Source organism: Meriones unguiculatus, chromosome 15, assembly GCF_030254825.1.
Source record: "Meriones unguiculatus strain TT.TT164.6M chromosome 15, Bangor_MerUng_6.1, whole genome shotgun sequence".
NCBI lineage: Eukaryota > Metazoa > Chordata > Mammalia > Rodentia > Muridae > Meriones > Meriones unguiculatus.
The window spans coordinates 2,392,092-2,415,483 of NC_083362.1; the positions used below are offsets into that span (position 1 = coordinate 2,392,092).

Here is a 23,392-nt window from a genome sequence, read left to right on the forward strand (position 1 = left end):
GGGCGTGTTTTGATCGCGACAATCAATCTCACACTTTGTACTTACTTATTTTGAGACAAGGACTACATATGCCTTCCGGGATGGCATAAAGCTCACAGCCAAGCTGGACTTGAGATTGCGGATTCCCTGAGTCTGCCTTGCAAGAGCTAAGAGCACGTACAGACCTGTGCCGCCGAGACTGGCGTTGCCTGCTTCTCTTCGGTTTTTAGCGCGAATACAAGGAAACTTCACATTACCAGCCTCTTCCCATTCCGAAGGCCAAGCTGATGAGAGCGGATTTCAGAAAACTCAGAATGGCTTTGAAAACCGGCCTCTTCCCCCCATTTGTGACTCATACACATATACACATATTTAACTCGTAATCTCATCTGACTTCATATACAAAAGTAAATGCAAATGTGACCTGTGGCCCAGAGAGGACTGTAGCAGGCTGAGGGCACCCGAGGTCTTTGTGCACATTGGCGACAGGACTTCTGGCAGCCGGAGTCCTTACTCCACAGAGCCAAGCATTGACAAGTGACCTGAGCCAGGGTCCCCAACAGCTGCCGCAGAGACCCCGTCACCTGGGCTCCTTCTGCTGGGCGTTGGCGCCATCTACTGTCATTCGGGGACCCGAAGCCCTGTCCAATCGGAGGCCCAGGGCTGAGGCGTGACCAATCAGACGCACGGACGGAGGGCAGGGGCGGGCTTTGGCTGTCGCCCTGCCTTTGTCCGGGACCCTCCATCTTGGGCCGGGCTGCTGGGGAGGCCCCCGCGCAGGGCTGGTGGCGCGGTGACGCGGTGGTACGGTGAGCGGACTCCGGCGTCCCGCAGACGCGGACATGGTGAGTGCGCGTGTGGCGCGCGGAGGCGCCGAGCGGGAGCGCCGTGCGCAGCGGGGTGCGGTGCGGCCTCGCGGGCGTCCGTGCCGGATCCCGGGGCTGGGGGCTGCGGGAGCCCGGGTCCGGTCCTCCGGATGCGGCTCCGGGCAGCTCGGCCCCGGCTGCCTGTTTGCTCTGGATCACGCGTGCGAGGACTTGGTGGATCATCAGGGCCGAATCAGAGTGTGACGTTCCTCCACAAACCTGAGGGAAGCTGCATCGCAAATCCAGAACCTAGGCCAGCTCCTCTGAAGTCCGCCCGTGCGTTCTCGAAATTCCACCTTCCAGCTCGCACTCCCAAACACTGTGACTTCCCCTTCCACCCAGCTGTACAACCCCTGAGCTTCCCACAAGAGCTCCCCGGGGCGGCTGCGCTGAAAGCCTTCCATTTGTCCCTCGTGGGGTATTTTCCTTATAGTGTATCTCAAACACGTTGACACATTTTTTTTTTAATGTTTTGTTTTCTTCCAGGTGCCAGAGAAATGGCCTTTTTTTTTTTTTAGCTTTGTGTGTGTGTGTGTGTGTGTGTGTGTGTGTGTGTTCCTGCGCACTCACCAAAGGAGGGCAGTGGCAGAAGAGGGCCTGTGATCCCCTGAACTGAACAGTTGCCTAATGTGGGTGCTGCGAACCAATCCCAGGTCCTCGGAAGAGCAGCAACTGCTCTTGACAGCTGAGCTGTCTCTCTAGTGCCAGCGATGTTTGTGTGTGAACATTTCAGGAGGGTAAAGCAAAGAAGCATCACTTGAATCCTTGTTTTAAAAAGACGGTGTCTTTTGTCCTTTTTCCCCTCCTCTAGGCCAAGCCAGCTTATGAGAATACCTTTGTGTACCTTTCCCTTGGGAACTGTGAGGTGTCCTCATCCCACCTTCGTGGATTTTCCAGGTGGGAGGTTTCTGAACTGCCTTGGTCCGAGTGCTTATCATTGTCCAGTCTCTGGTCACTGGTTCCTCGGAGTATTTAGTTAACACTGAGTGGACCTGAAACGTGGGGTGAGCTGCGGGAGAGGGCAAAGGAAGTGTGAAGGTCCCAACAGGCTGCCCAGAGGTCTGCTGTTTCATTCGCTGCTGCGTGTGTGTGGCTTTTCTGTTAATTAGTAATGCTGTATTTCATGTGTTGTGCTGATAGGTCTTTCTGTTGCTCTCAGTGATACAATCCTTTCATCCATGCACATCCGTAGATGACAGTCGCAGCACTGGGACCCTTGGGCTATGTTGTCAAGATATAAACTGCATGGTAGTGTCCTGTAATGATAGCCGTTACTGATTTTACTCTAGGATACTGGTCCACTCCTGAGGAGGGGTCCTGAGGTGTGGGGTGCAGCGTCTCGGGGGAGCAGCTGCGTGCCCGAGTCTGGTCTGCGAGTGTGAACAGTGGGCAGCGAACATGGGATTCCTGCCATTTCCTTGACAGTTTGATTGTCGTTCCTTTGAACACAATACCAAGCTTATGATGTTTGCAGTATATAGTAGTTCTGCCTGGTTTTCTGAAACGAAACGAAACTGCTCTGCATAATTTATATTCTCGTTAGCAGGGTTCTAGGATTCCTCTTTTGCCGCATCTTATTGCCCGGCATTGATTTGATCGTACTTATCCGTGCGGAGGCTGCAGAGGTAACCGTGCGAAGTAACCGCTCCCTGATGGAGCCTCGGGAAGAGCGTTCAGAACCTCTTCTGGGGTAATTGGGATCCGTGACTTTTAACTCTTCTTTTCACTAATGCTGGGAGTTGAGGGCCAAGAGAGCGCCTGTGTGCCAGCTTAAAAAGTTGGTTTTTCCTGTATTTATGGCTACTCGCACAAGCCCCATCTCCTCTGCTTCCAGAGTGCAGAGGAGTGGGATTAATTCGTTAAAGTGAGATACTTGGTGCATACTAAAACTCACTCCGGGAGGGACTGTGGGACCTTGTTGATGGGGTGGGCTGGGATGGGGTGGGGAGCTCAGCAAGCCGAGCGCCAGTTCTGGATGTCAGAGCTTTACTCTCTTGTTAGTTTTCTCTACTAATTAATAATGTTTTTATAAGGTCACATTTATATATGCCTTTCTTTCACTCTCACTACAAAAAAAATCCATCGGCAGATTTTATTTGTATCAGGATGCTGTGGATTTTGTTATCATAGTATTAAAGATACATAATAAATATAGTATTGAGTTCTATAATGTAGAGTATCATGTAATAATAGCCAATCTTATCCCTCTTATTCTAGGTTAACTTCTATGTACTGTGGATACACACATGCACACACACACATATCATACATTTACATCTATTGAGTCTTCCAAAATGTTCCAGGGTTTTAGGGTTTTTTTTTCCCTTCAGTTAAGAATTGAGCATGTTGAAATTTTTTGGGGGGATAATATTACTAATTAACTTAGGAAAAATGGTTATGTTTATAAATTTTTCAATACCGATGATATATGCAATTTAGTCTTTGTATGTATCTTTCTGAATTTTTATTATCTCTCAAGTTCTGCCTATTTCCTTTACAAAGTGTGTCCTGATGAAATGTCACGTGCATATAATAGTTATGCCAAACCTAGCCTGTGCCTCACTGTGCGTCATTGTGAACCCTGAGTGTGACTGGCACCTACGTCACGTCATTATTTGTCACGTCCTGAATGCACCTCCCTGGTTTCCACCTCCCAGGACTTCAGCTCTCTGAGTTTTTATTTCTGTGTCTCCCGTGTTACGACATACATTAATAGCTGTGACAGAGAATATTTTGTCTCATAGCCACTTCTGCAAAGGAAGTACAACTCACACTTCATCTTGAGTTTGTTATTCCATGTGTTCATTGGTATTGTTTGTCTGTCTTGTGATTTTGTTTTATTTCTGGGTTTTTCTCATTTCTAAATGTGCTCTATATTTTTATGGTTATTGAGTATGTGCATACTTACTGTATAAAACAGCTTTTCAAATCTCTTGCCTACTTTCCTTCCTAGGCGTATAACTTTCCTTCCTTATTAAAAGTGATTAGAGGTATGTAAGGCAACTGATTTCTCCTACTGTAGCACATTTTCCTTTGTTTTATTTGAAGAATACAATCCTTTCAGTGCAGTTTAAATTATGAAATTTTTAAAATATAGCTTTGTATACAACTAAAAAGAAACACTCTGTTTCCCAGTACACCTTTTGAACGTCATAGTATGCTTTTAGATTTATTTACTTAAAGCTATGGAATGACTTCTTATGGTGTGTGAGGAAAGGATTTGCAAATATTTGTAACCATACTGTTTCTTTACCGTTCCTGTAGTTTTCATCAGAAAAGGGGTATTTTTCTATTGTTGTACGGTCCAGTCTCTGTCATCTAGAATCTAAGAGGCATGAATTTTTTTAAGGGCTCTGTCTTCATATCCGCAATTCTGTCTTTCATCTTATTGCCAAGTTCATGCTATATTTTTATAATATGTAGGTATGTGACATGTCGAGGTGTTGTGCTCACAGTAGATTCATATATGATAGTGGTTATAACGTGTAACTGAGGCATGTATACATTTACTCAGCAATGTTTGCGGAATGTCAGAATCACTAAAAATGCATTTCTCATAGGGTGTCTCCACTATGATGTGAGGTATGAATTCAAATATTTGATACAAATTAACATAATTTTTCCTTATTGACATTAAATGGAATTGCTGAAATTCTCTAATATGTTCCTTTTTGATACCTCTTAACTTTTGTCTTTACTTTTGGGTTTTTTTTTCTTTATTCTCGCTCTAGCCTTTTTTGGAAATTGCATTTATTATTTTTGTGTGTATGAGTGAGCAAGTGAGAGAGAGACTATATGCACATCAGGAAACAATGTTCAGGAGTCAGTTCTCTCCTTCTGTTATGTGGATTTGGGGGACCAAACTAGGGTCACAGTCTTGGTATCAAGTCCTTTATCTCTACCAGCTAAGCCATCTTGTCAGCCCCATCTTTTTTTTTTTTTAATGAAATATTTCTTTTTTTCAACTATTGAGATCAGAGTTTAGGCAATGAATTCTTGGTCTCTTTGTTATTTTACTTAACATTGTCTCTAATGAAGGTTGTGTGCTTTGTTATTAACTCTAGAGTTGAGTACATCTCCTTTTTAAATGTATTGGCTCATAATTGACATGATTTGCATCTATTTTTGTTTACTGACATGTTTACATTCATAACAACAGTGCCACAGCCAGCAGAATTAACATATCCATGAACCCTTTGTGTTTATACTGTTCTTATACAATTCCTTCTTATGTTTTTCCCTATTGTATTTTATATAATAAACATTTCCTTGAAGAAAAGAGAAATGTGACAAACATCAAAATCACAGAGCTTGGTGAAGGAACACATAACTATTACCACCTGTGTCAAAAATGGATGCCTCTGTAACGGGTGAAATGTTTGGAATGTGTTAATTTAGACCACCGGTTCCCACCACTCCAAATCTAAGTTCCGATAGCATCTGCAGCCTGTGCTACAAGTTTGCCCACTTTGCTTTAACCCATTTTATTGACTTACATGAGGAATGTCCCCCACAGGCTCATGTATCTGAACACATGGTCCCAGTTTGGGGAGATTATGGAGGCTCTGTGAGGTACAGCCTTCTGGAGGAAGTACATCCTGGGCAGGCTTGGAGGATTTCTAGTCTTGCCCTACTTTCTATTCTCCCTCTCTCCTTCTTGTGCATAGGTAAAAATGCAATCAACGAGTTTCCTACTTCTGCCACTGTGCCATCCCTTCCCTGTTATAAACGGACTCTCATTTCACTTTAACAGTAAGCCAAAATAAACTCTTCCTTATGGTGCTTTTGTCATGGCATTTTATCATAACAGCAAAGAAGCAACAAACACAGCCACTTACCTGAGAGCTACACCACTGTAGTGCCTTGATTTATGACTTTGGTTTGTGACTATAAAAGTTCATAACCACTTCCACCCAAATCCACTGCTAAGCAACAGCCACGAAATTTTGACTTGGAACAAAGTACCTTTTATTCTCTTTCAGGTGAGAAGTATTGTGTGTGGACACTCCCACACACCAAACCCACACATTACCTTATTGTCCCTGCTCCCTTTGGCACTCCAGAGTTTGGGGAGTTGCAGGTATATGGACACTGGTGTGCCTGAAGAGGGCTGAGGTCCCTAGACATCATTTAAATGAGAGCCTTGATCCCGGAACTGCAACCACAAATAGGCAGGAGCCAGTTAGTGAATGAAAAGCTGTGAAACTGGCCTCTCGACAGGGGCGGCCGGGGTGGTAAGCGCTGGTTATGAAGGCTTCAATAGTTTGCCCGTCTGGACTGCTGGGCCTCCTGGCCCAGATTCACCATGTCCCGCCTTAAGGTGTCTTGGTGTCTTCCCTGTGATTGCCATGTAGGTTACAGTAGGGTAGATGGTATTGCACAGTCATTGACGTTAGTAAAGACCTTAGCACGTGTCTCTCACAAACCATAAAGCAATTTACACATATTCATGTACTCTAACCCATAACCACTCTCATGCCATCCCTTTGCACCTGGTTAGACAGTTCAAATATCCCCATCCCTTTGGAATAAATGCAGGAAAGAAGGTCAGTCTACAGGCAGATTCACCTTCCTTCTGTGAAGTAATTCCTGCCAGCCACATTTCAATGTAAGCAGAACCTAATCCTTACACCAAAGTTGACCCCATTGTCTTTCCAGAGCTGCTCCTTCTTTTTTTTTAACTTTTTCATATTAATTACAGTTTTTTCACTTTGGAATCCAGCTGTAGTCCCCTTCCTCATACCCTCCCAATCCCACCCTCCCTCCCTTATCTCCTCCCATGCCCCTCTCCAAGACCACTGATAGGGGAGGTCCTCTTCCCCTTCCATCTGAAAGACTCTACTAATCGAGGTATCGAAGTAGAAGCTGAGACTCATAGCCAAACTTTGGGCAGAGTGCAGGGAATCTTAGGAAAGAAGGGGGAGATAGAAAGACCTGGAATGGACAGGAGCTCCAAAAGGAGACCAACAGAGTCATATAAACTGATCCCTGGGGGCCCTGAAGAGAATGATAACCCAACCAAGGACAATGCATGAATAGGACCTAAAACCCTGGCTCAGATTTAGTTCATAGATTCAGTCTCCAAGTGGGGTCCCTAGTAAGGGGTGCAGGGACTTTCTCTGACATGAAATCAGTGGCAGGCTCTCTGATCACTTCCCCCTGGGGGGGTGCAGCCTTGCCAGTCTATAGAGGAAGACATTGCAATGAGACCTGATAGGCTAGGGTCAAATAGAAGAGGAGGAGGACCTCCTCTATCAGTGGACTAGGGGAGGGGCATAGGGAGAAAAGAGGGAGGGAGGTTGGATTTGGGAGGAGAGAAGGGAGGGAGCCACAGCCAGGATACAAATTGAATAAATTGTAATAAATGATAATAGTAATAATCAAAAGAAGAAAAGAGAAAGGTTATATGGGTAAAGTTCGGTCTGTAAGTCCACAGTCCTTTTTCTGGATCACAGTCTTGTGTGCCTAGCCTTATCTCTCTGCCTCACTTCTGCCTAAAAGACATCATTTCCCCAAGTCCTTAAGGGAAGCTGAAGAGCAAGAGCACTCATCTTTGGTAACCTCCATCTGGCTATGGGCAATAGACCTATGTATCTGACATCACAAAGTGGTGGCCCCAGCAGAGATAGCAAGACTGCTGAGTCTTGCTTCAGAATTAGTCATAAGCCGTAAGTTGTTGAAACTTGGAATTTGGAGGCTTTCAAGTAAGTTGAAAGCAATTTTGTTTAAAGGTTTAATAGACAAGGTCCAAACAGCAGGGCCAGGAGCAGCATCAACAAGGTCCCTGCTAAGGGAAGCATCCAAGATAAGCAAGATAAAATTCTAGACCATAAGCCCCATGATTCAGATAGCTAGTACCCAAGTTGCAGCCCTGGTCCGGCAATCTTTGTGAAACATCTCTGACTAGTACAATTAGTTAACATAAAAATATTCTTCACGGGAGAAAACAGGAAACAGGACAGGAGCCTACCCCAGAGGGCCTCTGAAAGACTCTACCCAGCAGTGTATCAAAGCAGATGCTGAGACTCATAACCAAACTTTGGGCAGAGTGCAGGGAATCTTATGAAAGAAAGGGGAGATAGTAGGGCCTGGAGAGGACAGGAGCTCCACAAGGAGAGCAACAGAACCAAAATATTTGGGCACAAGGGTCTTTTATACTCCAACCAAGGACCATTCATGGAGATAACATAGAACCCCTGCTCAGATATAGCCCATGGTAGCTCAATATCCAAGTGGGTTCCCTAGTAAGGGGAACAGGGGCTGTCTCTGACATGAACTCAGTGGCTGGCTCTTTGATTACACCCCCTATTGGGGGAGCAGCCTTGCCAGGCCACAGAGAGGGACAATGCAGCCAGTCGTGATGAGACCTGATAAGCTAGGGTCATATGGAAGGGGAGGAGGACCTCCCCTATTTATCTGTGGACTTGGAGAGGGGCAGGGAGGAGATAAGGAGGGAAGGAGGGAGGGTGGGATTGGGAGGGAATGAGGGAGGGGACGATAGCTGGGATACAAAGTGAATAAACTAATTAATATAAAAAATAAAAATTTAATTAAAAAATTTTCTTCAAGGAAGAGGCAATGACCTCTCATGTTTAGAGTTAAGTGGCCTGGTCTTCAGTTTTGGAGGGCTACTGGAACTAGTGAATCTTTTTTGTTTGTTTTTTGGGGGGGGGGATATTACCCTGTACAATGTCCTGTAATCTGTGATAGTTAGTATTGTCAGATTTCCAGAATCTAAGATTACGTAGAATACAAGCCTCTGTCCATGTATGTGACAGATTATCTTGATTACATTAATTGATGTAGAAAACTCATCTTAATTGTGGGCTGTAAGCATGAAGTCATTGTATAATTCAAATGCTTATTTCTGTACTGCCCATATCTGCTTGCAATCCTTCTTCTAAGAATCTTAATATTGTGTGAGCACTGCTCCTCAATTGTCCTCTGACATGCCAATAAAGCAGCTTACAGCCAGTCACTGAGCAGGGAAGAGAATAGGGCTGGACTTCCTGTCAGCCAGGAGAGAAGGAGTTGGAGGAGGAAATTAGGGGACTGAGGTTGATGTGATCATGAGAGGAGCTGGAGCAGCAAAGCTACAAAGTGCAAGTATCTCTGGACCGTATGCTGGGAGGAAGCCAAATTAGCTTACGGAATTATGAGCAGAGTTAATACCGCTCAGCGATCAGCTGTAAGATGCTTTGGGGAGCAGTGTTTACACAGCATTAAGACAAGAGATTCTAACAAGGATTGCAACCAGATATGGGGGCACAGAAATCAGCAGTGGAATTATACGATGACCTTATGTCTGCGCTCCCTTCTTAGTCCAATAAAAGGCTCTTTGTCCTACAGTAACGAGCTACATGTAACAATAACGATTATGAAAATTGTTAGGTAAGAGTTTCACTTGTACGTTTGGCAGCCTTGGGTAAAGTGCTCTACTGCCTGTCAATTCCATCATCTTACCTAAGCTTAACAATGAAACTATAACTGTCTAGTGTTAAAACTCATCAAAGACTTAAGAAGTAATAAATATTGCCTAAAAATATAGGAAGTGCAGGCAAACAGCTTCCGAAAATATAGAAATGGCAGAGATATTTGGCCACCTGGAAGGTCCCCAAAATTTCTCCATAACATTGGAGCATCAGTGGGCTGGACCATTCCTTCGACCGGGGCCTTGGACTATGTAGGTGGGGAAAGAGCTGAGCAGAGTGCATTCATTCATTGCTGTGCATGTAATGTGACCAGCTTTCTTAGGTGCCTGCTGCTGTAACCACTGTAATTGGAGCAGACTAAAACCTTCCTCTGTTAGGTTGCTCTTGCCGGTGTATTTTATCATAGCAACAGAAAAGGAACTAGGACTTAGCTGTCAGCTGGGTCTCTAGACATATACTGGTAAAATGAGAGGGAGGGACCAAGCCCACCCACCTTGTGCCCACTTTGTCAGTAATTCCCATCCCTACAGAACAGGAATGAGGGGTGTAGCTCCTTAAGCTCAGACAGCCGTTGCTAAAGGAACAGTTAAATATTCATTGTTGCGAACTATGGCTCACTTAGGGGCCAAGTAAATAAAAGGTACAGGTTCCTGTCCAACTGGCTGGAGAGCATTGGTAAGAGCTGGTCCGCAAGAAGAATGTTTCCTGAGTCGCAGGCAAAGCTGGCTTTGATGCTGAACATGAGATAAAGTCAACAAATGCATCTTCCCAGGTCGATAAAGGTTTTGCTAGTAGAGCCCCAGTTAGAGGTTGAAAGGGGCCTGCGTGATGTTCTGGGTCACCGTTTTAGCTTTATTTTCCCAATGCATACAATTTCTTTTGTTGTCTACTGGAACCCATTGTTAGCTTTTCATAGGTGAGTACAGAAAGCAGCCTGTGGTTCAGGGTGGAACAGCCTTTGAGAGAAATAGATGTGATTTCCCTGGTGAAAGTGGATTGTTTTGGGGCTCCATATTCAGGCACCAGAACCACAGATGCAAAAAATTCAGCTCTTACCTCAAAAGGAAGATGAAATGGTTTGTTGTAAAGCAAGGGATGAATAACCATGTCCTGTGAACACATACTTAGCTTCCCCCAAGCTCTATGTCCCCATGCAGTAAAGTTCTGTATGAACAGACACTTTAAAATACGGGGTAGAGACATTTGGTAGACAGGTTACGACGAAGTAGAGAAGTCTCTGTATGGCCCTCAGATGCTGCCTCGTGACATTCTTAGCCTTGGCATTGGGAAGAGGATAAAGGGAGGATTACCACGTGTAATTCTCCCTGACACATGACCTCTGAGGAGTAGACCATTCAGAACATCAGGGTCCTTATTGAAGTCCCTTCCTTCTGGGCTCCTTTGTAAACCAAATGTTCTTGGTAAGTGACCATGAAAGCCTGTATATACGGCATCTCTGACCATTTTTCTCCCATAAAGTGAGTCTAACTTACTGCAATGCAATTAAGGTTGCCAGTAAATAGCCATTACTCCAGTGTGTCTAATTTATATTGTAATTAGGCCATGTAAGAAAACAAATAAAGGTGCTTTCTCTTTAGCTTATTCGGGTCAAATCGATTTTGCTAGTTAAATATATAACCAATTAGAGGGTTCAATCAAATTGAGAAGTTATTCTGAGAGATCTAAGGATGAGGATGGTAGAGGTCATTAAAGGTCCAAAAGTTCCTTTTAGAAGCACGCCTGTCCATGAGTCACCTTAGGGTGCCAGACCTGTCTAGACCTTGGATGAACATATATACCTTTTTCTTAGTGACCTCTTCCAGTTATGTCCTCTCTCCAAACACGACAGTCTGTCCTTAGAAGTGCTGGATCCCTGCAGATTGGGAGCCGTCACGTAGGTGCTGGGAACCAAACCCAGGTCCTCTGGAAGAGCAGCCAGTGCCTTCCCTGCTGAGCAGTCTCTCTAGACCGGCTGCATTGGTTTTACATTCCAGCAGAGCACTAGCATTTCCTTCTCGCCACACAAGTGTCCTCTGAAAGGCTTGTTGTCTGTCAGTGTTTCAGTCACAGCACTATCGCTGTGCGTCGGCTGCCGGGGCTTGCAGTGTATTCAGGGAAGTATTCCCCAACAGAGAGTTATTAGAGCCCGGGCTGTTAAGCAGGCCCTGGAAAAGTGTACTTAAATGTCCTTCTGGAAATAAGTGAGGATCTGTGCCTTCCCACCCCTCCCTGTATTCTTGCTGCAGATTTGAGACCATGGGAGGAGTGTAGGCCCCCTGAGGACATGGTGTTTCTCAGATCCAATGTAATTCTCACATGTTCAGATGCCTTTGCTCCCAGAGTTTGGAGATTTGGCATGTATTTCCTCAAATAAAGTGTGTTGAGACACTCCGAGCATGGCAAACTCCATCTTGGAGGAACTGGAGGGCCTGGGAGGTGTCAACGTGCTGGGCAGTGGGGAGGGCTCAGGATACGAAGAGTCCCAGGCAAGCTGCCAGAGGCCTGTTGACCTCACTGGATTAAGTCTCTAGGGCAGGCTATATGAAAGCTTAACTGTCAGCTCAGCCATTAACAGGCTGTGCTGATAGGCCCCTCCCAGATAAACTGGGTCTCCTCTGCCCTGATCCCAGGGCTGAAGCCAAGGGGAGTACTCATAAGCCCATAAAAGCCCAAGACTTTATTCTGTTGTCTAGGTGGACTCGTGCCCGCCTAGGCCAGCACCCTCCCAGGGTGAGACGAATTGAGCTCCTAGAGCAGACCGCAGACATAGGGTGTCATATGCATTTTCCAAATCTTCTGCTGGTGTTATTTGTTAGGATCGTTTCTCAGTGACGTCGTATGTTGCCCAGTGTGCCTCTGCTCTCCCCACACAGCGACGGGGTGGGGCGGGGGTCGTTACAGATCCTTAGAATACAGAAGTCTGTCGACTTGTTCATGCCTTGAAGAGAGGCTTGAAACTTGTGTAGATGCTCATTCAGACTGTTCATGAGTGCAGTGAGGTTGCAGAGCATCATACCTTCCGGCACGCGCTGCACCGTAGTCCTATGCTACCAGCCCCAATATTTGCCTTTTTGTTGGGTGTGTGAGAGAGGGGAGGGAGAAAGAGGTGGGGTGTGGATGGTACATGCACGTAAATGGCCAAGCATACACACGTGAAGGCCAGAGGTAGACATTAGGTGTCTTTATCTTTCTCGATTTTGTTTTCCTGAGAGATGGTCTCTCATTGAACTAAAAGCTCACTATTCCACCTAGGCTGGCTGGCCAGCAAGCTCTTAGGATCCACAAATCTCCACTCCCCAGTACTGGGATCGCAGGTATACAAAACCATGCCCAGCTTTTAATGTAGGCTCTTTTGATTCAAGCTCGGGTCCTCCCAGTTGCAGGGAAAATGCTGTTTACCCACTAACCATCTCCCCAGCCTCCACTACTCTTAAAAAAGACTTTATTTTATGTATGTGAGTGTCTCAGTTAGGGTTTTATATTGCTGCAACAAAACACTCTAACCAAAGCAACGTGAACTTGGTTCATTATTGAAGGAAGTCAGGACAGGAGCTCAAGCAGGGCTGGAACCTGGAGGCAGGAGCTGAAGCAGAGGCCATGGAGGGTGCTCTTTACTGGCTTGCTGGGCCTGCTTTCTTACAAAACCCAGGACCGGAATTGGTACCACCCGCAATGGGCTGGGCCCTCCCTGAACAAGCACTAATTAAGAGAAGGCCTTACAGGCCTGCCCACAGCCTGATGTTACGGGGCCATTTTATTAACTGAGGTTCTTCCTCTCAGTTGACTTTAGTTTGTGTCGTTGAAATGAAACTATCCAGCACAATGTTTGGCCTACATTTGCCTGTATTTATGTGTGCCATTGTGCATGCCCTGTGCCACAGAGATCAGAAGAGGCTGTCAGCTCCCCCAGAACTGGGGTCATTGATGATTGTGAGCTGCTGTGTAGGTGCTGTGAATTGAACCTGGGTCCTCTGGAAAAGCAGCCAGTGTTCTCAACAGCTGACCCCTCCACTATATCCATTACTTTAATTCTATTTAAAAAGTAAAGATTTTTTCATATGTATTCATCAATGGACTTAATATTGGGAAATTGTACCGTTTTCTTGAACCCCTGAATCTAGAGATACGATATTTATTTTCAGTTTTGTTTGTCACATAACACAGAATATAAATCAAGCTGTATCTTCTATTAAAAACCAGCAAGACAGTTGTGTGTGTGTGACAAATACATGATCTCTGATTTTGATTTTTGTTCTCGAGGCTAAGGACTTGGGGGTGACAAGTGTGTCGTTGCAGGGGCTGGTGTCATTTGAGGACGTGGCTGTGGACTTCACCTGGCAGGAGTGGCAGGAGCTGGATGCTGCTCAGAGGACCCTCTACAGGGACGTGATGCTGGAGACCTACAGCAGCCTGGTGTCCTTGGGTGAGTCCCATTCCCTGGCAGCTCTCGGTAGCAAGTACTTTCTTCTTCCCTGATCTTTTATACTCATGGGTACTATACATTTTTAACTGACATATAGTACTGGGACTAAACAACATTGAAAATTATCGCTTCCTTTCACACACCCCGGTGCTAACCACCCCCTCTCTCCTGCTCCTTTTCCATATGCCATAACCACTGTTCTGTCTTTTATTTCTTTGAGTTTAGCTTAAGCTTCCAAGTGTAATGAGAACATGCAGCACTGTCCGTTTGTTTTTCTCTTTCTTTCCTTCATTTTTTTTTTAACCCAAAATTTATATATTAAAGCCACTTATGTGTAATGGCTTTCCAGGAGAGACAAAGAAGAAACTCTGCCCACCCAAATAAGGGGGAGCTGTTCTAATCAGCTGGAGCTCCAAAGCTAGTGTATGAAGAACACGTGCGGTTGAGCAGGAGGGGACCGTTGTTGGAACTTCATGTAATGTGCTAATGACCATCTAAGAGGGGATGTCCACGTCGGCTACTACTTGTCACAGACCTCACTGCCTGCTGTATGGTTCACTCCATTCTGGCCCGTAAGTGGGCCAGTGTCTTCTGCAGGCCACGGCTGCTCTGCTTCAAGATGCTGATGACTGTTCATGGCGGAATTAGCTCTTCTGTAGCCATAACACCCTCCCTCTCTGCCATGTCACTCTGACAGAATTCTCATTTATTTTAGTAGAAAATATTCCATTTTGATATATACTGCTCTTTTTTTACTATTCTTGTGTTGATGAACACCCGCACTGGTCACATATTTTTGCTTTCTGAGCAACACTTCAGTGAACACAAGATGGAAGGTTTTAAGCCTTCTTTCATATTTCATGAATTGATGCCTTTACTTCCAAAACTTCTGGCTAGCTTTTTCTGTGAACACTCTCTGCTTTCTCCATTTCTCTTAAATATCATGATTTAGCATTCCAATGTCTCTGGATTTGTTGTTGTTGTTGTTGTTCTTAACTTCTTCAGTTTCTTCCAAGTTTTCTTACGTCATTACATTGGGTTATTTAATTCCCCATAAGTGCTATCCCAGTAAATGAAGACTAGGTGAAAACCCTCTCTAACACAAGTTCTAACCTGGCCTTTGTGGCAAAGATCCTTAAATGGGACTGTTGTCTTTTATCCATAAACCTGTCTTTGCACTTTGGTACAAATCTTCTATTATTTCCCATTTACAGGGCACTGTTTAGCCAAACCTGAGTTGATCTGCAGGTTGGAAGAAGGATTTGGGCCGTGGCGTGTTGCAGAAACCGCAGAGCAGTGCCTCCCAGGTTAGTCAACACTCCTGGGCAAGAGTCAGCAAGAAGTGAGCTCCTCAGCTAGTGGCCGCATTGCGATGTTCCCAAAGCCAGCCCTGAACAGAGTGGGCTGGTGAAGCAGACATATTTCATATACTTTCCATCCTGGGGTCTCCATGTCAGGCCATTTCCTGCCCTGCCCTGCCCTGCCCTGCCCTGCCCTGCCCTGCCCTGCCCTCGTTATTGTCTGACTATCCTTGTGTTTGCCCAAACTCTCTACTATGTGGAACTGCTCATACTTTTTTGTTGCTATTAAATACTTTCCCTATTTTCCTATTTCTTTTCTTTTTTCAGTGCTAAAGATCAAACCCAGGCCTTTAGGCATTTGAGAAAAATCCTCTAGCAACTGAGTTGCACCCCCACCTCCACCCCTCACTTGTCCTCTCCCCTTTCCACAGACTCCTCTCTATCAGGCATTTGCTGACATGGGGTTTGTTGTTTTCCATTCTTGCTTTCTGATTATGTCACAGGTTGCTGTCTTGCAATTGCTTGGATAGCAACAGTGATCACACGAATGAATCATCTTTTGGGATTTACATGCAGTGAGAAGAAAAGGGGAAACAGAGACAGAAGGGTGGTAGAGGGTGGCTTAGCAAGAGACTAGGAATTAAACAAAGGCTTAGGTTCTTAGGAAAGGCATCAAGTGAACTAAGCTCCAGTGAATTACTTACTTAACAAACTAAACATTAAATCCCGATTGTAGGAGTTAGGTTTTTCTTGTCATCAATGTAGGCTGGGGTCACCTGGGAAGAGAGAAACTTCGAATGACAAATGCTTTCATCAGATGGCCTGTAGGCCATCTTCTTAATTAGTGATGGAGGTGGGAAGGGCTCTGCCTACTGTGTGGGGAGCCACCTCAGGGCAGGTGGTTGTGGGTGCTGTCATAAAGCGGGTTGAGAAAGCTAAGAGGAGCAAGCCAGAGATCAGTGTTCCTCCAGGGTCTCTGCTTCAGTTCCTGCCCTGAGTTCCTGCCCTGGCTTCAGTCAGTGATGGAGTGTGAGCAAAGTGTGTAAAGCAAATAAACCCTTTCCTCCCCAAGTTGCTTTTGTTCCTGCTGCTTTATCACAACAACGGAACCCAGCGATCCTGGTTAATTTAGATGCACAACTGTGGAAGGCAGTGGCCTGTGGGAAGTTTTAAAGTTACAGTCATTGTTGCAGTAATTATTGCAGTTACTGGCAGGATTTTTAAGAAAATGAAGAAAGAATGAACTAGAGATTCTGGAGAAAAGTGGCAGCTAGAAGGTTTTACTGGTTTGGGAATGGGAAGACCAGCGTGTAACAAAGCAGAGATATTCTGAGGAGAGAGGAAAAGAACCTGTGTGGTTAATAATAAGACGTTGTGAGGCTGAAAGACAGAAAATCAGAAAGGCGATGTGCGGAAAAGTGGGAGCCACTCAAGTCCATCCTCAACTAAGAACAAAGGAAACCTAAAGGCACACCCACAAACCATTCCGCAGAGTGCACTGAGCCCTGATGCCAGCAGACCCACGTTCCTCCACTCTGAAGTCCTGTAAACATTCCACCTGGTGCGTGCGTGCGTGCGTGCGTGCGTGCGTGCGTGCATACGTGTGTGTGTGTGTGTGTGTGCGCGCGCGCGTGTGTGCGCGCGCGTGTGTGCAGTGTTTCCATCTGACTTTCTGCACTTCAGACTGTCATGGAGAAGCCCTTTTTATTTCTCTGCATTTCTTGGGGTGCTATCGACAGCTGCCACTTTGAGAGTGGTCCCAAGATTTGAGCTGTTCTGGGAGCCTGAAAATCGGACACAATCAGGAAGTAAGGAGGCGCTGGGCACACTTGCAGAGTTTCTGTGCAGGAAAATGGCCACCAGAGACAGCTGTGTTGATGAGCAGGTCAGGTGCAGAATCACTGAGACACTTCAGCCAGAGTAAATTCAGAGAGTAGAGAGTGTCTGCTGGTCTTGCCCTCTGTTGTGAGGTTTGAGCCCCAGTCACTTGTGGGTTTCTTCAGATTGTAATAGCAAGACTTGGCCTGAGTCAGACATAGTCCAGAACCTCAGTCAGACTCAAGTAGACATCACCTTTCCTCTTTGCACAAACTGGAGCAAGTAGGGTCCTGCCTGGATCCCCTGAGGTTTGTGGAGGTCAGCAGTGGATCTTTCATGCAAACATGGAAGTTTCTAAATGAAATGCAGCCCTGTCACTCACAACATAACCTTGATGGGCCCAGCCCTCTGCCAGCACCCAGCACCATCTAATAAGGTGATAATGAAGAGTTTAAGTTAGCCAGGGTGACTCCATTTTGAAATGAGGAGCCATCTTGACCAGGAACTGAACTCAGGTACCAGGAAATATCACAGAATATGTGCTTGGCAGAAAACAAAGTTAACTTTCCTAGCAACAGCCTCCAGGAAATATCACAGAATAAATACTTGATAGAAAATAGAGACAACCTCCCTGGCAATAATTAATGAGAATTGGTTGGGAAAATTCTCCCCAACGTTCCAGATATAGTTTAGAAGAATGGCAATTGTGATTATGTAAAAGATCACCTCTCCCCTATGGCTTTTACTCAATCCTGTAACGTCAAGGCAGGGCCCCCCCTGCTTGCTGTCATGGAATCCCACTGCTTATGCTTTTTCCCTTTAAAAACCCTGCTCACTCAGGGCTCTGGGTTCCACTTCTTTACTGCTGTGTCAGTGAGACTTGGGTCCAGAGTTCAATCACTCATGTAATAAAGCTCTCTTGCTCTTGCATCAAGTCATCTCCTGATGGTCTCTGAGGGTCCCGTGATCCTGGTATTACAATAAAGACCCCAGGTGATATTAGACTCCAGGCACAATGACAGTCTCCCCTTGCAGCTGAAGGCAGTGGTAGAACAGATTGAAAGCTTAGCCATTTCCTTCTCTGAGCTGCTTTCTTTTTTGCTGGGTAATTAGTATTACTGTTTAATTTCCTTTCTTGAGTCTTTTATTTTAGTTTGTGTTTTCCTTATACTTCTACTTTTATGTGTTTTGTTCTTACTTTGTAACCAAATTCTTTTAGCTTATATGCTCTCTTCCATACATGCTATTTTTTTTTTGACCCATATTTTATTTTATTTTTGAGACATGGTTTCTCTGCTATGTATCCTGGCTTCCTGGAGTCACTGTGTAGATCAGGCTGACCTCAAACTCACCTTCTGGCTCCTAAGTGCTGAGGTTAAAGGGCATGCCGACCTCTCAATTTTTTATTTTAACATACATCAAAATTTATTCTTCTTGCTAATGTATAGTCACATGACCATCACTACCATGATCAAGATATGTAAAAGAGCTTATGCACCCCAAATACATTGTTTTTAAAATGACATTATGTAGTTTCTCAGAGTGACAGTCAAATTCTATAAATAGTAATGAATGCTAAGTGCAAGTTTTCAGTGTTGACCCATAAGAGCATATATCGCTTATTAAATGATCATCTTAATATCGTTTTAGATGTCTCTGAATGGAGCGCCCCAGTTGAAACAAGCCAGCAAAATCAAGAGGAGTGTTTTATGCAAGTCGAAATCACCAAGAGAAACACATCAAGTGAAGATCAGGATGGAACAGAAAAAACAGTCGATATGGACTCCAACTGTATTTCAAATATGAACATAAAGAATGAAGCCTATTCCAGAGCATCCCTGCAGGAGCTTGGTGATCCACGGCACGATGTACCTTTGCCTAGCAAGCCTGATGCGAGGCGGGGTGCAGAAGAACCTCACGAGTTGAGTGAAACTCGGGGAGCTCTCTCATATCCTGACCATTTTACTCACCACAGCAAGGATCAGTGTTCACAGTGTTATTTTCAGTATTTTGGACCAGATGAAACCCTCCACACAAAAGCAATATTAACACCTAAAAAGTTTCATGTGCGGGAAACCTCTAGGAAGTTCAGTGACTGTGAGAGCTCCTTTGATGAGGTGACCCTTCCTGACCAGTACATGACTCAGTTAAGAAAGCAAACTTTGGAATGGAATATATGCCATAAAGTGTTCCCTAGTAAGCCTGCACTTAGTAACCATGGCAACATGCACACAGGAGAGAAAGGTTATAAAGGTGAGTATGAGAAACCCATCATTAACAAAGCATACCTTACAGAACATCAGGAAGCACATGCAGGAAAAGAGCCCCAAGAACACAAGGAAAACGTCAAGTTCTGCTGCCTGGATGCGGAACTACAAGCAGTTGATCAAAAACGGCACAGAGATAAACAAATTTATGGGTGTAAAGTATCTGGGAAAACATTTTGCCATGAGTCACAGCATGTCAGCCAACAGAGATCTCAGACCTGTAAGGAACGCTGTGAGTGTAAGGAATATGGGAAAGCTATCCATGATGAGCCAACCCCCTCTCAACATCAGAGACTTCCTACAGATGAGAAACCCTGTGGGTGCAGAGAATGCAGTCAGGCTCTCCACCACGAAGCCCCTCTGTCTCAGTGTCAGGGCACTCACGCAGACGAGCAGCAAAATGAGTGCAAAGAATTAATGAAGATTTACTTCTATATATCAAGCCTCACTCAACATCACAGACCTCATACTCTCGAGAAACCATACGGATGCAATGATTGTATGAAAACTTTCTCCCATAAGTCACAGCTCACTCGCCATCGGAGAACTCACACAGGGGAGAAGCCCCATGAATGTAAAGAGTGCAGCAAAGCTTTCTGTCACAAGTCGCACCTTACCCGGCATCAGGGAATCCATGCACCTGAAAAGCCCTTCGAATGTAAAGAATGTAAGAAATCTTTCCACATGAAGTCACAACTCACTCAGCACCAGAGAACGCACACCGGTGAGAAGCCCTTTGAGTGCAAAGAATGCCGGAAAGCCTTCTTCCGTAATTCACACCTCACTCAGCATCAGAAAATCCACACGGGCGAGAAGCCACATAAGTGTGAAGACTGTGGGAATGCTTTTGCCCGTAAGTCACACCTCACTCAGCATCAGAAAACCCACACGGGTGAGAGGCCCTACGAGTGTAAAGACTGTGGGAAGGCCTTCTCCCGTAAGTCCCAACTGGCACAGCACGGGACGACGCACACTGGTGAGAAGCCCTATGAATGTAAAGAGTGCAGGAAAACTTTCTACCTTAAGGCGTACCTCACTCGGCACCAGGTAATCCATAAAGCTGAAAAGCCGTTTGAGTGTAAGAAATGTGGGAAGGCTTTCTCCCGTAAGTCATACCTCACGCGACATCACAAGACCCATAAAGGTGAGAAGCCCTAACTAGGTGAGAAAGCATAGGGATACAAATTTTGAAGGAGGTTCTTAAACTAGTCATACTTAACAGAGAGCTTACACGAGTGAGAAGCCATGCATGTAGGAAAATGTCCTTCTGTTACATCTCAGCCAACATCCGAAAACCCATGCCAGTAGTAAACTCTATAAATATAAAAGTAGGAAAGAGACTTTTCTACAGGAGTTAGGCCTCACCGTATGTCAGAGAACTTTCACCAGTGAGAAGCCATAGGAAATGAAGGAATGCAGTGTTTAAGTTACAACACATTGTATGTTCGTGAATTCATATTACTGAGAAAGTCCATGATGTATATATACATCAACAAGAGATGATGTATCCCGGCATGAGCCCTGTCAATGTAGACAATGCAGAAAAGCTTTCTACCGTAAAACAACTCCCTACTGCACAACTGCTGTCATTCAAGCGTGAACAGCATGGGGCAAATGTTTGACAAGTCGGACCTCACTGCGTCGGCGTACTTTTTCAGCTATTGTATTTTGGGCTCTTAGGCCTCTAATTCCCTTCTCCACCCCAACACCAGGTGGAAGAGAAAGAAGGTTAATGGGGAGAGGGGGCGTAGTTCTCTTTAGCTACTTCCTGCTGGTTAGGGTCCTTGGGTTTCTTGGGGCAAAGTCCAGTCTTTGTTTCAGAACATCTTCAACTTCTCTTTATCAAACTGCAACAACAGCAACCAGGAGCAGCAAGGGGTAGCAGCAGCCTCCTTCTTCTTTCTTGGAGACCTCTGGCCTTCTCTGGGCTCTGGCATTTATACCGTCTCAGAGTCCCAGAATTAAACTATCTGCAGCTGGCAAAAATCATACCCCTTTCAGCCTACATAAGGCAAATAGTCTGCTGCTGTGGACAGTCTAAATCAGCCTCATATCCCACACCTATGATTAAAACAAAAACATATTTACATAACATAGCTGAGTTTCTAAGAAAATCAAAACTCCCACTACACCACATCTGCCAGAAAAGCCATACAGGTGAGAAAACAGGCTAATCTAGGGCAGCTCAGAGGCCCGGCAACTAAGGGGTGCTGTGAGGGTTAAGAATAGAGAGATTTCAAGGATCACTTGCTTTTATTCTCAGCTTCTTTTAGTGCTGATGCTTCCATTTTACCTGTACTGAGACAAGGACAGCCTGGACAACATAGTAATAAACTTGTCCCCCCCCTTTTATGAGACTCAACCTCTCTACGTAGACTAGGCTAGCTTCAAACTCATGGAAACTGCCTGTTCCTCACAAGTGCTGGTATTAAAGGTGTATGCCATCAGGCCTGGCTTGTCGTAAGGTGTTTTTAATAAAGAAGGTCCCATCAAACTGTATTGGATACTCTCTGTATAGGACATGGGAAACACACCATACGTAAGTACTCTCAAAAACTTACAGTGAGATTTGGAGTTTGGCTGGAATCAGAATATCACGAAGGCAGAAACCCAGGAAGAGTACGGGGACTGTGCTGCTGTAGTTTATTGGCCTCTGCATCACAGGCCCATGCTAGAAGCCTCCATGTATCAGGCCTGTGAAGTTTCTCAAAGTCACACTCTGCAGTCACTGCATCACTCATGACAAGAGTCTGTCTGAGTGTCATGCGTTGCAAAGGCTGGCATGTGGCCCGCTGTCCCAGAGTGTGCCATGTGTTACCTCCCCATCCTTTCAAGTTCATGCAGGTAGCCTGCGTCGTCACAGATGCTCAGATTAGTTGATAATGCTTTCTTTGGTTGCAGTCAGTAAAATAAATCTCAATTTTTTTGTTTGCTTATCTTTGTATGCATGTGTGCAATTCTTGTGTGTAAACATGAGCATGTCTGTGCCACAGCATATGTCTGGAAGTCAGAGGACAATCTTGGTATGACCTGTGAGACAAGGGCTGCACGCTTTTAGAGACGCTCCTGTCTCCACGTGCAATCTCCCCAGGTCTCTTAGGGCTCTACTGCTGTGGAGAGGCACCATGTCCACAGCAGCTATTATGAAGAAAAGCATTTAGCTGGGATGGCTTATAGGTTCAGACGTTCAGTCCATTTTCATCATGGTGGGGAGCATGGCGGCGTGCAGGCAGACACAGTGGAGGGGATGGAGCTAAGACTTAGACGTCTTGATCCACAGGCAGCACAAGGAGACTGTGTAACACTGGGTGGAGCTTAAGCCCACCCAACAGTGGCTTCCTCCAGCAGGGCCACACCTCCTCATAGCGTCACTCCCTGTGGGCCCGTAGGGGCCACATACATTTAACCTACATTTAACCATCCCCAGGCAGTGATGGCATCACAGATGTGTGCTACTGCATCCAGCTTTACATGGGCTCTAGAGATTCAAATTCAGGTCCTCATGCAAGCACTGTAGTCAGTGAGTCATCTTTCTAACCCAGTTTTTTGTTTGTTTGTTTGTTTGTTTGTTTGTGGTATTTTAGTTGAGGGCTTGATATATAGCCAAGGATGTCTTCAAATTCCTAATATAACTCTAGAAATCTCAAAGTCCCTATCCTCCTGCCCAGCCTCATATGTGTTTGGATTACAAGCACCTACCACTTTGTTCGGCAAAGAAAATGAGTTAGTGCCTAAACTTTTAGAACGCATTTTGTAAGTGCCCATATATAAGAAAACTGGGGATAAAGGGATCAGTTCATACAACTTAATGTTGTTCTTGAGGATGATGATGGTGTTTGGATTTTTTGTTTTTTGATTCTTTTCTTTGTTTGTTGAGACAGGGTTTCTCTGTGTAGCCCTGGCTGTCTGGAACTCTGTAGACCAGGATGGCCTTGACCTCACAGAGATCCACCTGCCTCTGCCTCCTGAGTGCTGGGATGAAAGGTGTGTGCCACCACCACCTGGCTTGATGCTGGTTTTCAGTCAGACTTGTTAGTCATGGATTATGACTCACAGTTTAAATTACAGGGACATGTGTTAATAAAGAGCCACAAATGGTGCTGAATTCCGCACACACTGGCCTACGTCTTGTCATACTGGAGGCTGGTCATTGACACTGAATCCCCGTAGACAGGGATCGGTTGTTCAGGCATGCAGCTGAGCAATGGACACTGTACATACCGTCCCATACATGCCGTGAGGGAACTAAACATTACTGTACAGGATACAGTACAAGTGTGATGGGATGTGTGATTTTATCTCCCTT

The 23,392-nt window shown here is 45.2% G+C and overlaps 1 protein-coding gene across 1 annotated transcript; it reads left to right on the top strand.

The window, feature by feature from the left end:
- The first annotated feature begins 713 nt into the window (after positions 1–713).
- LOC110548375 (zinc finger protein OBI1-like) lies at positions 714–22,019 on the top strand. The gene is made up of 4 exons (XM_021636574.2): positions 714–824; positions 13,574–13,700; positions 14,915–15,007; positions 18,470–22,019. Exons 1-4 carry the CDS (start codon positions 822–824, stop codon positions 20,242–20,244), a joined length of 1,998 nt encoding a protein of 665 aa, XP_021492249.1. The 5' UTR covers positions 714–821; the 3' UTR covers positions 20,245–22,019.
- The last annotated feature ends 1,373 nt before the right edge of the window (positions 22,020–23,392 follow it).

Excerpts from the sequence above, each read along its gene's own strand:
- LOC110548375 (XM_021636574.2), top strand. Across the intron at positions 13,701-14,914 it reads CAGCAGCCTGGTGTCCTTGG|GGCACTGTTTAGCCAAACCT; the intron begins GTGAGTCCCATT and ends TCCCATTTACAG. Across the intron at positions 15,008-18,469 it reads CGCAGAGCAGTGCCTCCCAG|ATGTCTCTGAATGGAGCGCC; the intron begins GTTAGTCAACAC and ends ATATCGTTTTAG.